At 42.9% G+C, this 13,527-nt stretch overlaps 1 protein-coding gene across 2 annotated transcripts; it reads left to right on the top strand.

The window, feature by feature from the left end:
• The first annotated feature begins 420 nt into the window (after positions 1 to 420).
• LOC103960519 (post-GPI attachment to proteins factor 3) lies at positions 421 to 3,588 on the top strand. Of its 2 annotated transcripts, none has more exons than XM_009373001.3 (5): positions 421 to 944; positions 1,662 to 1,923; positions 2,026 to 2,222; positions 2,636 to 2,823; positions 2,941 to 3,588. In XM_009373001.3, exons 1-5 carry the CDS (start codon positions 850 to 852, stop codon positions 3,225 to 3,227), a joined length of 1,029 nt encoding a protein of 342 aa, XP_009371276.2. In that variant the 5' UTR covers positions 421 to 849; the 3' UTR covers positions 3,228 to 3,588. The 2 variants fall into 2 exon arrangements, with proteins under 2 accessions (XP_009371276.2, XP_048421672.1); XM_048565715.1 differs by having other exon boundaries at positions 2,919 to 3,148.
• The last annotated feature ends 9,939 nt before the right edge of the window (positions 3,589 to 13,527 follow it).

The following is a 13,527-nucleotide window of genomic DNA, read 5'->3' as shown; positions in this document are numbered from 1 at the left end:
GTTGAGGCAAATTTCATATATGCCAAACAAAATGAAACCGAACTAACTACGCTTTGGCAACGTTCGAATCAATTTTACACTTTTTTGTTTTGCAGTAAAATCAAACCACTCAAATTAGTCTAATTTAAAATATTTAGATCGTTCAGTTTGTTTGATTTAGCCTATTTTCAATTTATCAATCACGAAAATAGAACATATTCATGTTAGAAATCCTTTTAACAAAAAAACTCCATCAAAATTATACACACAATATAAATTGATTAATTTTACGACGAAGAAATTATATGCACAATATAAATTGATTTATTCTACCTCTTGAGCTGACCGAACTTTAATTTTTTTACCATTAATGTCCTCAATGTTTCACTGCGTCACGGGCAAAACAGGGACTAGAAAAAGGAAATAAAATAAATTGGGGGGGGGGGCAGAGGCCAGAGAGACAGAGAGAGAGAGAGAGTACAGCTTCAGCACTTCCAGTACCCGGCCACGTGTCTCATCGAGAATCATCTAGAGTTGAGACCCTCACGAGATTCTGGTCTCCGCCCCATCGCCTCGATTCACCACCCAACTCACGCAATCCCAACCAAATCGCCTCAACTCGTCCCTTCTCACTCCTGCACTCAGCTCCTCCTCCTCCTCCCCCTCTCTCTCTCTCTCTCACATCAACTCGTCCCTTCTCGCTCCTTCACTCAGCTCCTCCTCCTCCTCCTCCGCCCTCTCTCTCCTCTTTCTCTAACCGCGCGGTTCCATGCGACGCAACTAGTCGCATCTCCGCACGAACATTCCTCGCCAGCTCTAGAAACCTCCAGAAGATTCTTACGCTTTTGACTTTCTGCTTCCGAGAATCCGATGGCGCAGCTTCGTTGCATTCTCCTCCTCGTTTTGCTCTCCTCTCTGCTTCCGGCTCTTCGCGCCAGTGATGGCGATGCTGATCCGATTTACAAGTATGCCCTTCCTTTCTGTAATCTTTCGTTTAATTTTTGGACATACTTGGATTTTCGCTTTCATTTTGTTTCAGTTTTTCTGTGTTCGTATCAGTATCAGTATTTGATTTGATTTATTTATATTAGTCGAGCTCATAGAGTTGTTTATTTGGAGTATTTTAATTCAATTGAATGCTCTAATTGTTTGATTGATGAGCTAGGTTTAGTTGTTTGGGTAACCAAATTACAGAGAAATTTGATCAAGTTTTCGTGTTTCCGGGGTCGAAAACTCGGAAATGGAATTGGCACACCGAATCAACGATTAGTGTGATGCTTTTGTTAACTGATGGCACTGTTGTTAAAATCTCTGCTACGTATAGGCGCTAGGCCCCTCTTCGCGACTCACTAGTGCCTAGCGTCTTTTAGAACATGAAGGATTTATATTATTAAACTTAAGAAAATTCTACAATCATTTAATGCTAGGAAAAAATAAAATAAAAATATTTTATACGTAACTTGCATTTAATTGCTATAACAATGGTTATGCTGTGCCATAATTCATAAATTAGATTCAGGAGCTTTACCTGAATGAGTATATTATTTGATGTGATTTCATTTCACAAGTGCAAAATTTACATTCACGGAATTTCATTTCGTCATGCTTCGTGTATTTATCTGTTTTGGGCTCGCTCTGACGGTTATGGAATGATAATCATTACGGTTTTATGGGTTTTCCAGGTCTTGTGTGGCGGAGTGCGAAAAATCTGGGTGTGTAGGGGACACATGCTTTCAACACTGTAAATTTTCTTCAGATGGGAAACCTATTGATGGTCCGTGGTACATGCAAGAGCCCCTCTATTTGCGCTGGAAGCAATGGGACTGTCGCAGTGACTGCAGGTACCACTGCATGCTTGCTAGGGAGGAAGAGAGAGAGAAACTCGGCGATAAGGCTGTCAAATACCATGGGAAATGGCCATTGCGACGTGTTTATGGCATCCAGGTCTTTCACTGATATTTTGTAGAGAGCGTCGGTTGATTATTAATCTGATTAAGCTAATTTGACTTGCTGATATGGCCTAACCATTTTAATGAACTTGTTTAGGAACCCGTTGCTGTTGCTCTCTGTGCTATCAATCTTGCCATTCAATTTCATGGTTGGATATCATTTTTCATCCTTGTATACTACAAGTTGCCTTTGAATCCAAATAAGAAGACGTACTACGAGTATACTGGTATGTGGCACATCTATGGGATCTTATCAATGAATGCCTGGTTTTGGAGTGGGGTATTTCATAGCCGGTAAGTGGTTTTGAATTCCTCGACACCATAAGTGATTTATGTATACAACAGTTATCTGCTCCAAAATGTCAACTTTAGGTGAAAGATAATATTTTAGTACTTTGCACTCCTTAGACCTCGCAACCTTTGGATTTATACAAATTAATTGGCGCAATTTATAACAGCAGGACAAGAATTAGTGTAGTGTTGTGCAAATGGAATTAGGGTATTCCATCGTCTAGAATTCTCTGCCAATTTTTCAACAGTAAGATTATGCTATAGCTTGTGGTTCTGACCTTGTAACGAATACAAAACTTTTGTGCCTTGGTTGTGCCTCGTGTGAAGGAAGAACACAATTTTGATATGTTCATCTAAAATCTTATGTTAATTGTTTTCAGACAGTTGTTAACTGCTTCTTTCCTTATCCAATGTAGAGACGTAGAGTTGACAGAGAAGCTGGATTATTCTTCTTCTGTAGCACTCCTTGGATTTTCACTCATTCTGACCCTATTTCGAGCTTTTAATGTGAGAGATGAGGCTGCAAGGGTCATGGTTTCTGCTCCGCTGATTGCTTTCGTGACCACACACATACTGTACCTGAACTTCTATAAACTTGATTACGGTAGGACATTTTCCAAAATGCCCCCGATATCATTGAATGATAAACCATATCTTTCTGTTGCAAATTCGAGCCAAACTTTTTGTTTGCCGTGTCAATGAGCTTATACAAGTTTTGCAGGTTTGAATGTGAAGGTGTGCATGGCCATGGGTATTGTTCAGCTTCTTACATGGGCAGTTTGGGCTGGTATTAGTCGTCATCCATCGCGAGTGCAGTTGTGGGTGGTAGTGGCAGGAGGAGCCCTTGCCCTGTTCTTCGAGATATACGACTTCCCACCTTACCGAGGCTTTATAGACGCGCACGCACTCTGGAACGCAATCAACATACCTGTTACATACCTCTGGTGGAGTTTTGTGAGGGATGATGCCGAGTTTGTTACATCAGCTCACCTTAAGAAAGCAAAATAGTAGATCTGAATCGAAAAGCATATGAAGTGATTAAATGGTGGGTTGGATCAAAGACTCAAAGTACATGACATGCTCAGCCCTGTTAATCATATAATGTTTTCTTTTTTTTTCTCATGTGTATGCGTTCCTCCGAAATGCATATCGTGATGTGGTTCCCTTTGTTTTTGCATTTCCCATTGGTATCGGCCCAATTGTTTCCGCCGTGTACGGTGGGCTACTTCTTCCGATGGATCCGGATTTTCAGGTCATTGTGTTGGTGTTTTTTTCCTGGGAAATCTCAGTTTCTAGATGTAAGAATTGAATTCTCAAGCTACTTTATTGTGATGTAAATCTTTGTGGAATGCCATTTTAGCATGTTGTACGGTGATGTTTAATGAGGGCTAGCATAGTTTATGGAGAAAGGTAAAGGTACCAATCGAAAAACAGTAGAAAGCTTTTGCTGATTAATGTTTTTGCTACGAGTGTTTTTATTATTAACATGTCAATTTTGTGTTTTTTTTTGATAGGCGTCAAAATTTTCTGCCAACCGTGTCAACAACGCATTTGGTTTGGGTGATTTTAGCATATATTTAATATTAAAAAGTTAAAAAAAGGTTAAAAACAAAATATCTCTTCTGACTTCCACTCACACGTTCTCTCTTTTCCTTCCTCATTGTTTTAAAAACAAAAATAAATATATTTACACACACAAAGTGCGTAGGCATACGCTATATTTATTGGATTAGGAACGTGATTGCGTAAACCTTAGTATATTTAGAAGTATCTTGTATATTCCCTCGAGTAGTTAATATCTTGTTGGAGTTGTAATTCTATTAGGGTAAGGATTTAACTTTCTCTACTACCATAAATAAAACTGTAGACATCGAAATTTCAGTAAAACAAATGTTCACCAATGCATTAAAGTTTTGACGTGTCAAGGCATACATGGCATACGCCACGTGTTGTACAAATTGTACACATGGCATGTGACTCAACAAAATAGGAAGAAATACCCTTGAAGGACAAAACAAGTTTTTCTTCTCATGTTGGGCAATGACAAGGCAAGCACACTTCAATCCATTACGGATCAAAGCAAGTTTTTCTCATTTGGGCAATGACAAAGCATACACATTTCAAGTTTAAAATAGTGTTAAGTGGGAAATTAGGCCATAAGTAGGACCACTTCAAGTTTAAAATGGTATTAAGTGGGAAATTAGGCCATAAGTTACACCACTTCAATTTCAATATTGCATTAAGTGGGAAAATTAGGCAATGGTGCTTGGAAAGGAAAAAAATATTTTGTGGTGGTGATTCATTCTCAAAGCCTATAAATAGGCTTCTCCATCAAGGTATCAAGCATCAAGGAATTCACAAATACATTTCTCTACTCCAAAATTAGAAGAGAATTCCCCAAATCCTTGAAGCTTTGAAACTCCAAAGCTTCCAACCATCCAAATTCCCAAGAATTCCGAAGAATCAAGAAAGCTCTCTTCGTTCTTCGTTAAATCCTCTTTCAAGATCAAGCCCCGACGACCCTTGAAGAAAGTGTTCATCGTTCATCCTAAGATCAAGCCCCAACGGCCCCTTGGATCAACAGCACAAACAAATCCACACATCCAATCGTTCTTCAAGACTAAGCCCAAAAGCCCTTGAAGATCTGCTCATCCATCAACCTTCAAGATCAAGCCCAAAAGCCCTTGAAGAGATCCATACACCCATTCTTCAAGATCAAGCCCAACGCCCCTTGAAGATCCATTCATCAACTGTTCATCCTAAGATCAAGCCCCAACGGCCCTTTGGATCAACAACCTCAACAAACCCATACACCCGTTCTTCAAGATTAAGCCCAAAAGCCCTTGAAGATCCACTCATCCATCAACCTTCAAGATCAAGCCGAAAGCCCCTTGAAGAAATCCACACAACCATTATTCAAGATCAAGCCCCGACGGCCCTTGAAGAAAGTGTTCATCCGTTCATCAACTGTTCATCCTTAGATCAAGCCCCAACGGCCCTTTGGATCAACAACTCATCCACAAACCTACACCCTACGAAGATAGAATCAGAGGACCAAATTTGAGAGAGATCGTAACCCCAAAATCATAAACACAAAAATATTATTTTGTACACGTTATTCTTGTTTCTTGTTTCAAGGAATCTTTCGTGTTCACAAATTTGGCACGCCCAGTGGGACATCTCTACCTCTCATCTCTATCCTCAAATCATCGAAAAACGCAAATGGCATCAAGAAAGGATCAAGCTGTTCCTGCAATCAAAGCAAAGAACAAGAACATCATCGCCGCAAGTGGTGATATTTCGGGCACCATAACCCGAAGTAAGGCAAGAGCTCTTTTTGCCGCGGCTTCCGCCCCTGCATTAACTCTGTCAAAGGAACAAGAGCACCTGAGGCACGAGCCTGTGATCACCCTAGCCTCGCTAAGGGCATCAAGAGGGGAAAGCCCGAGGAAATACTCAGAGTCCCTACTCTCCGACGCTGATTCGAGCGGCAGTACAACCATGCAAGTCATGACCACTGGAGTAACTTCAATCGAGGAGCAGCTAGCTCAGATGAATGAAGCAATCGCAAAGCTCACACGGACTGCAGAGGAGAAAAACTTGCAAACCACCGGACTCATCAACCGTCTGGAGGCACATCATGGCGTCAAAATGAAACCAAGCTCTCTTCCAACTAAGAAGACCGAAGAAGGCTTTAACCCAAATGCCTACGAACTCATGTCAAAGGCTAGGCATGACTTTGCTTCCTCTTCAAATCTTGGAAAGAAGGTTTCAAACACTGTCAATGACAAAGATCGTGACCTCACCGAGACTCAAAAGAAGTTGAAGGAGCATGATTACGGAGTTGACAACAACAAAGCTGGACTTGGCTTCACACCAAATACACCCGTGAAGATTTCAAGCAAAGTGAAGAAAGCTAGCGCTCAACACATCAGCGTGAGCATTGAACAAGACCAAAAAGAGCCTAAACCCGCCCCTCGAATGTCGGTCTTCGATAGGATGAGCCATTCAAGCTCCAGAATTTCAGTGCTTAATCGCATCGGTAGTCAAGGCCGAACCTCTGTCTTCAAGAGGCTTAACGCGCCAACATCCCAAAGCTCTGTTTTTGAAAGGTTGTTAAAGCCTAAGAAACAAAGCAACACAGCTATCTCTCCTCTGCGACGATCAGCTTCGGAAAGATTTGAAGATAATGAGAAGCTTTTTGGAAAGAGGAAGACAACACCAAAGGAAGAAAAGTTCGATGGGTTAGCAGAAAAAGGCGACGTTCGAAGCTTGATTCCTTCAAGGATGAAGCGCCAAGCAATCCTAGAGGTCGACACAAAAGGACCACTGAAGGTAAGGAGGCGCATCATCGTCCACACTGGCAAATCTTCATGCCAACAAACCCAAGAAAACGGCACTGAAGATGAAATCCCTAAGAAAGATGTCACTTCTGGCTCTTTCGACTCAAAGTCTTCACCTCGACTGTTGGGGGCATGCTCCAAGTCAAGTGAAATTGAAGGATGGATTCATGTCACTCCGAAGAAACTGCACGAGAAACATATGTCTTCTCCACAAGTGCACCAATCGGAAAGGGGGCAAAGCAGCTACCGTCAACCTTCAAAGCTACATGAAAATGTTGAGGATGATGAAATTACAACACAAAGATCGTTCATGCGGGATCTTTTCTTCCTCGAAGACGTCTTCAATTACTCGATCAAGGCTCCTTGCTATGAAGATTGTGAGGAATGCAGTTCGAATATCGCTTCGAAGAAATTGGACAAGCAGCAACCATCTTGTCCACAAGTTTATCAGTCGAAAAGGGGGCAAAACAGCTCTTGTCAACCTCCAGAACAATGTGAAAGTGTTGAAGATAATGAAATTTCGACACAAAGATCGTCCATCCCCATCACAATGTGCGACCTCTTCCCAGAAGATTTTTTCAATTACTCGGTCAAGGCTCCTTCCTATGAAGATTGTGAGGAACACCTCTCCCAGATCGCTTGACAAATCCACAACAACAACCAACGCTCCTCGTTCGCACGAGCCTAAAAGGCGACAACCAACGCTCCTGGTCCGCATGAGCATAAAAGGCGACAACCAACGCTCCTGGTCCGCATGAGCATAAAAGGCGACAACCAACGCTCCTGGTTTGCACGAGCATAAAAGGCGACATCAATTGCTCCTTGCCTGCACGAGTTGAAACTGCAAGCGGCACCAAACGCTCCTTGTCTGCACGAGTTGAAACTGCAAATGGCACCAAACGCTCCTTGCCTGCACGAGTTGAAACTGCAAATGGCACCAAACGCTCATTGCCTGCACGAGCTGAAACTGCAGAAGGCACCAAAACGCTCCTTGCCTGTACGAGCTGAAACTGCAAACGGCACCAAACGCACCTTGTCTGCCCTAGCCAAGAAACCTGCGCGAGCTGAAAAGTCTACAAGGACGGCTAGCCTTCATCAGACGCTTCATCTCCAACCTCGCAGGGCGTTGTCAACCGTTTAGTCGCCTTATGAAGAAAAATGTTCCATTCGTATGGGACAAAGCATGCCATAATGCTTTTGAAAGCATAAAGAAATATTTGTCAAGTCCACCTATCCTGGGGGCACCTGTGCCCGGGAAACCACTCATATTGTATATTGCTGCTCAGGAAAGTTCAATCGGAGCACTCTTGGCGCAAGAGAATGAATCCCAAAAAGAATGAGCACTTTACTACCTCAGTCGAACTCTCACCGGCGCTGAGTTGAACTATTCCCCAATAGAAAAGATGTGCCTCGCTTTGGTGTTTGCCATTCAGAAACTCAGACATTACATGCATGCTTACACCATCCACTTGGTTGCTAAAGCCGACCCTGTCAAATACGTTATGACTAAACCAGTCTTGACAGGGCGACTCGCTAAATGGGCTTTGCTTCTTAATCAATATGAGATCATCTACGTCCCAGCTAAAGCCATCAAGGGACAAACGCTAGCAGACTTCCTTGCCGATCATCCAATCCCGGCTGATTGGAAAATCTCAGATGACTTGCCTGACGAGGAGGTGTTCTACATCAACATCTTCCCAACATGGACGATGTTCTTCGACGGATCCGCACGAGCAGACGGAACGGGGGCAGGAGTAGTATTCATGTCGCCACAAAGGCAAATACTACCTTACTCCTTCCAACTGAATGAGCTATGCTTCAACAATGTTGCTGAGTACCAAGCATTGATCATCGGGCTCCAAATGGCGATTAACATGGAAATCACAGCTCTTGAGGTATATGGCGATTCCAAGCTCATAATCAATCAACTCTTAACTGAATATGAGGTGAGGAAAGATGATCTCGTCCCATACTTCCGGCTAGCGACCCAACTGCTACAAAAGTTCGAAGCTGTGACACTAGAACATGTGCCAAGAAAGGAAAATCAAATGGCAGACGCTCTCGCCAATCTAGCCTCGAGTATGACACTAGGAAAAGATGAAGTTGCAGACGTGCCAGTTTGCCAAAGATGGGTGATTCCGCTCGTTAATAAAATGTCACTAGATGATACAAATGTCATCTCAGTACTTCCAGTCGATGCTGAAGAGTGGAGACAGCCGATGATCGACTACTTAGAGCACAGAAAGCTTCCAGATGATCTCAGACACCGTTCCGAAATACGTCGACGAGCACCTCGCTTCCTTTACTACAAAGGAACACTCTATCGACGCTCTTTTGAAGGAGTGCTCCTGAGATGCCTAGGTGAGGAAGAAGTTAATCTAGCCATGGAAGAAGCACATTCAGGTGTGTGTGGGGCACATCAGTCTGGACCAAAGCTACATTTCCGGCTTAAAAGAATGGGTTACTACTGGCCGAGCATGGTGAAGGACTGCCTGGAACACGCCAAAAGGTGCCAAGCCTGCCAATTCCACGCCAACTTCATACATCAACCGCCTGAACCATTACACCCTACAGTTGCTTCATGGTCGTTCGACGCATGGGGATTGGATGTTGTGAGACCAATTACGCCAAAGTCATCTGCAGGGGAAGCTTACATCCTAGCTGCAACAAATTACTTCTCCAAGTGGGCTGAAGCCATCCCTTTAAGGGAAGTAAAAAAGGAAACTGTTGTTCGTTTCATCAAGGAGCATATCATCCACCGATATGGGGTGCCTCGCTACATTATCACTGACAACGGAAAGCAGTTCTCCAACCGACTCGTGGACGAGCTTTGCGACAAATACAAGTTCAAGCAGCACAAGTCTTCCATGTATCATGCTCCGGCCAACGGCCTCGCGGAAGCATTCAACAAGACGTTGTGCAACCTCCTAAAAAAGGTAATCGGCCGAACAAAGAGAGATTGGCATGAAAGAATAAGTGAAGCACTTTGGGCATATAGGACTACACATAGGACTCCTACCCAAGCTACACCTTATTCTCTCGTATATGGCGTAGAAGTTGTTCTACCGCTCGAAAGTCAAATTCCCTCACTAAGGATGGCTATACAAGAAGGCTTGACTGATGAAGAAAATGCAAAGTTGCGCCTTCAGGAGTTGGAAGCGCTGGATGAGAGAAGACTCGAAGCTCAACAACACTTGGAATGCTACTAAGCACGGTTATCCAAGGCATTCAACAAGAAAGTCCGCCCAAAGGTCTTTCCAAGCCGGAGATCTCGTGTTGGCATTACGTAGGCCTATCATTACAACTCATAAGACAAAAAGCAAGTTCACATCAAAGTGGGATGGACGCTACGTAATACAAGAGATCTACACCAATGGCGCCTACTTAATCATGGCAGAAGACGGGTTGAAGATCGGCCCCATCAACGGCAGATTTTTGAAGCGCTACTACCCCTAAAGCAAACGCACCACGCTCCTGGCCCGCAAGAGCATAAACTGTGTACGGCAAAATCATCAAAAAAAAAAAAAAATCATCACTCATTTGAACTACGTCATGACTTGATCCCTCCTCAACCAAGGGTACGTAGGCAACTTGAAACTTCAAAACTTCAAGTACAGTCACATCATCAAAATAAAAAAAATAAAAAAAGGGAAATAACACATCTTGGTGATGTATATGTTTTATCTGTATTTAGCACAATACACTAAATAAAATAAAGCATGTTCATTGATCTCCGAGAAATTACAAGTGCGTACAAAAAAAAAAAAAAAAAAAAAAAAAAAAGATGAAGCTTTCATAAAGGTTGTTCACGTGAAACCCCACTACTTGGGAAAACTACAAAAGCGGGAGGCATCAAAGAAGAGGCATCAATACTTGGTGGAACGCTAAATGAGCCAGGAAAAAGGTGTCTCTGGAAGAAAGCAGTAAGCCTTTGACGGTCACTTTGAATTCGACCACTGGATTCTTGCAGCTCATCAAGTTTCCTCTTCATGCCCGTCGAATAGTTATTTGCAAGCACATGCAAACTTCTATTCTCGTGCTTAAACTGTTTGATCTCTTGCTTAAGAGTTTCCACCTCCGCCATCAATGATTCCACTTGGCGGGATCGAGCAAGTAGGCGTTGGCCCATGTTGGACACAGAGTCTGCGCACTGAACACTGAGAGTTAGGGACTCTTGAACGGCCAACTCATCGGACCGTTCTGAAAGCAGCCTACTATCTTTTGGAGTGAGGAAGTTCCTAGCTACTATCGTAGCTGTTGTTGCGTCCTTCATCACAGAATCTTCACCTGTCAAAGTGCCATTAGAAGATAAGAAAGAAGGGCACCATACATTTACCTGACGCGGCGCACTCGGATCACTGCTGAGACTCAAATCTAAGCAAATGTTAGACGGGTTAGCCATTGTCAAAAGGTTAAAAGAGAAAGGTGGATGGAGTAAAATCAGAAAGGGCCGAAGACGATTTTCACAAACGGGCGATCTTTAAAGTGTGCATGTTGGAGGTGATCGATACCTCTATAAAAAGCCAAGGCGACACAACCACCGATTAAAAAAACCGGATTTTCCTGCGTGAAGTTCGGCGACGCTTTCGCGGCTTTTCAGATAACGCGTTCAACTTTGTCAAAAGATATCTGACAAAGTTGAAAACACATGAAGGTTATCATCCCAACTACGCGCCTTTGCCAACAAGCGTGGTGACAGAGCCGCACCCGTGACTACTTTTTCGAAGAGGCGCTCGCTCAGAAATCGAAGAGACGCTTGTTAAAAAATCGAAGAGACGTTTGTCGACAAGGGTAAAAGAACAGTACCACCACTTGCTATTGGGAAATCCCTATATATGTCGACCTTCATCTTTTATGGCAAGGCAGACCTGAAAAAAAAAATGCCCAACTCTTCCTCACCTCTGAGGGCGCACTCCCAGCAAAGCCTCTCGAAATACTCAATTTTTTTCTTCTTCCCCAAAGAAGATACCAGATGCCTGGAATACAGATGAGGCAGGAGGAAACGGTAAATCGAAGCATGTGGAGACAAGCACAACAAATATATGTGCTGATTCATTCGCTGCTTCTTCAAAAGCAAAAGTATCTCATATCATCAAGGGCGAAAACAAAGGTATCTCATATCATGCTTTTTCCCTGTCTTTTCCTTTGCCCTTGTTCTCACCTGCCAAGACAAGGACAGAGAAAGCAATATGTCGGAACCTCCACTCAAACTTGCGCTGCCACCAAGAAGTGAGGGTTCATTCAAATGCAAGGTTTGCATTCAACTCCTGCATCAGAGGACAAATACTACAAGAGAAGATGCTAAACCTGCATAAGGAAATACCACTTCTGCAAAGGGAGCAAGTAAGGCAAGTGAAAATGATACATCGAAGCATGTGGAGACAAGCACAACAAATATATGTGCTGATTCATTCGCTGCTTCTTCGAAAGCAAAGGTATCTCATATCATGCTTTTTCCCTGTCTTTTCCTTTGTCCTTGTTATTACTCGCATGGCAAAGTGAAAGAGAGCAATCAGCCGGCACTTGGAGTCAGTCTTCCGATCTGGAACTGACTACCTGGAACCTTTGCCTGGTTGCTTACCTAGCGTTGCTCGAGTAGTCATCTTCAACGGTTGATACACTGCCAGAGAAGGGACAAGGAAACTTCAATCTTTCCAATTCGTATTCAATACGAATTGGAAAGATTGAACAAAGAAACAGGTCAGCACCTCCACCTCGTACTTGCCTGCCATATCCTGAAACCGCTCGTAGACCTTCGGGGGGAGACCAAAAGAATCCTGCTGCCCAGTTCAAGAGTAGCACAAAGGAAAATCAACGAGCGGAGGAGACCAGAAGAATCCTCCAGCCTAGTTCAAGATCAAGCCTCAATGGCCCTTGAAGAAATCACAAGTCCGATTCAAAATCAAGTGTTCACCACCCTTGAATCAAATTCAACTCCAGATAAAAGGAGTAAGTTCAGACCTTCAGGGGAGACCAAAAGAATCCTCCAGCCCAGTTCAAGATCAAGCCTCAATGGCCCTTGAAGAAATCACAAGTCCGATTCAAAATCAAGTGTTCACCACCCTTGAATCAAATTCAACTCCAGATAAAAGGAGTAAGTTCAGACCTTAGGGGGAGACCAAAAGAATCCTCCAGCCCAGTTTAAGACTAAGCCTGTGGAAAATCAACGATTGGAGGAAACCAGAAAATCTTCCAGTCGAACTCAAGATCAAGCCTCAATGGCCCTTGAAGAAATTTCCAGCCCAATTCAAGATCAAGCCTCGATGGCCCTTGGGTTGACATCTACATTAAGGGACTTCAAAACGCATCTTCTACACGTGACAAGCACATGTCTACGACGCGCCTTGAAGTGGGGGCATTTGTAGACATCGAAATTTCAGTAAAACAAATGTTCACCAATGTATTAAAGTTTTGACGTGTCAAGGCATACATGACATACGCCACGTGTTGTACAAATTGTACACATGGCGTGTGACTCAACAAAATAGGAAGAAATACCCTTGAAGGACAAAACAAGTTTTTCTTCTCATGTTGGGCAATGATAAGGCAAGCACACTTCAATCCATTACGGATCAAAGCAAGTTTTTCTCATTTGGGCAATGACAAAGCATACACATTTCAAGTTTAAAATGGTGTTAAGTGGGAAATTAGGCCATAAATTAGACCACTTCAAGTTTAAAATGGTATTAAGTGGGAAATTAGGCCATAAGTTAGACCACTTCAAGTTTAAAATGGTATTAAGTGGGAAATTAGGCCATAAGTTACACCACTTCAATTTCAATATTGCATTAAGTGGGAAAATTAGGCAATGGTGCTTGGAAAGGAAAAAAAATATTTTGTGGTGGTGATTCATTCTCAAAGCCTATAAATAGGCTTCTCCATCAAGGTATCAAGCATCAAGGAATTCACAAATACATTTCTCTACTCCAAAATTAGAAGAGAATTCCCCAAATCCTTGAAGCTTT

This window comes from the organism of the source record quoted next, unplaced genomic scaffold, assembly GCF_019419815.1.
Source record: "Pyrus x bretschneideri cultivar Hongxiangsu unplaced genomic scaffold, Pyrus_bretschneideri_v1 Contig4, whole genome shotgun sequence".
NCBI classification, from domain to species: Eukaryota; Viridiplantae; Streptophyta; class Magnoliopsida; order Rosales; family Rosaceae; genus Pyrus; species Pyrus x bretschneideri.
Note: the sequence above shows the minus strand (reverse complement) of the source record. Positions and strands in the feature narration are given on the sequence as shown.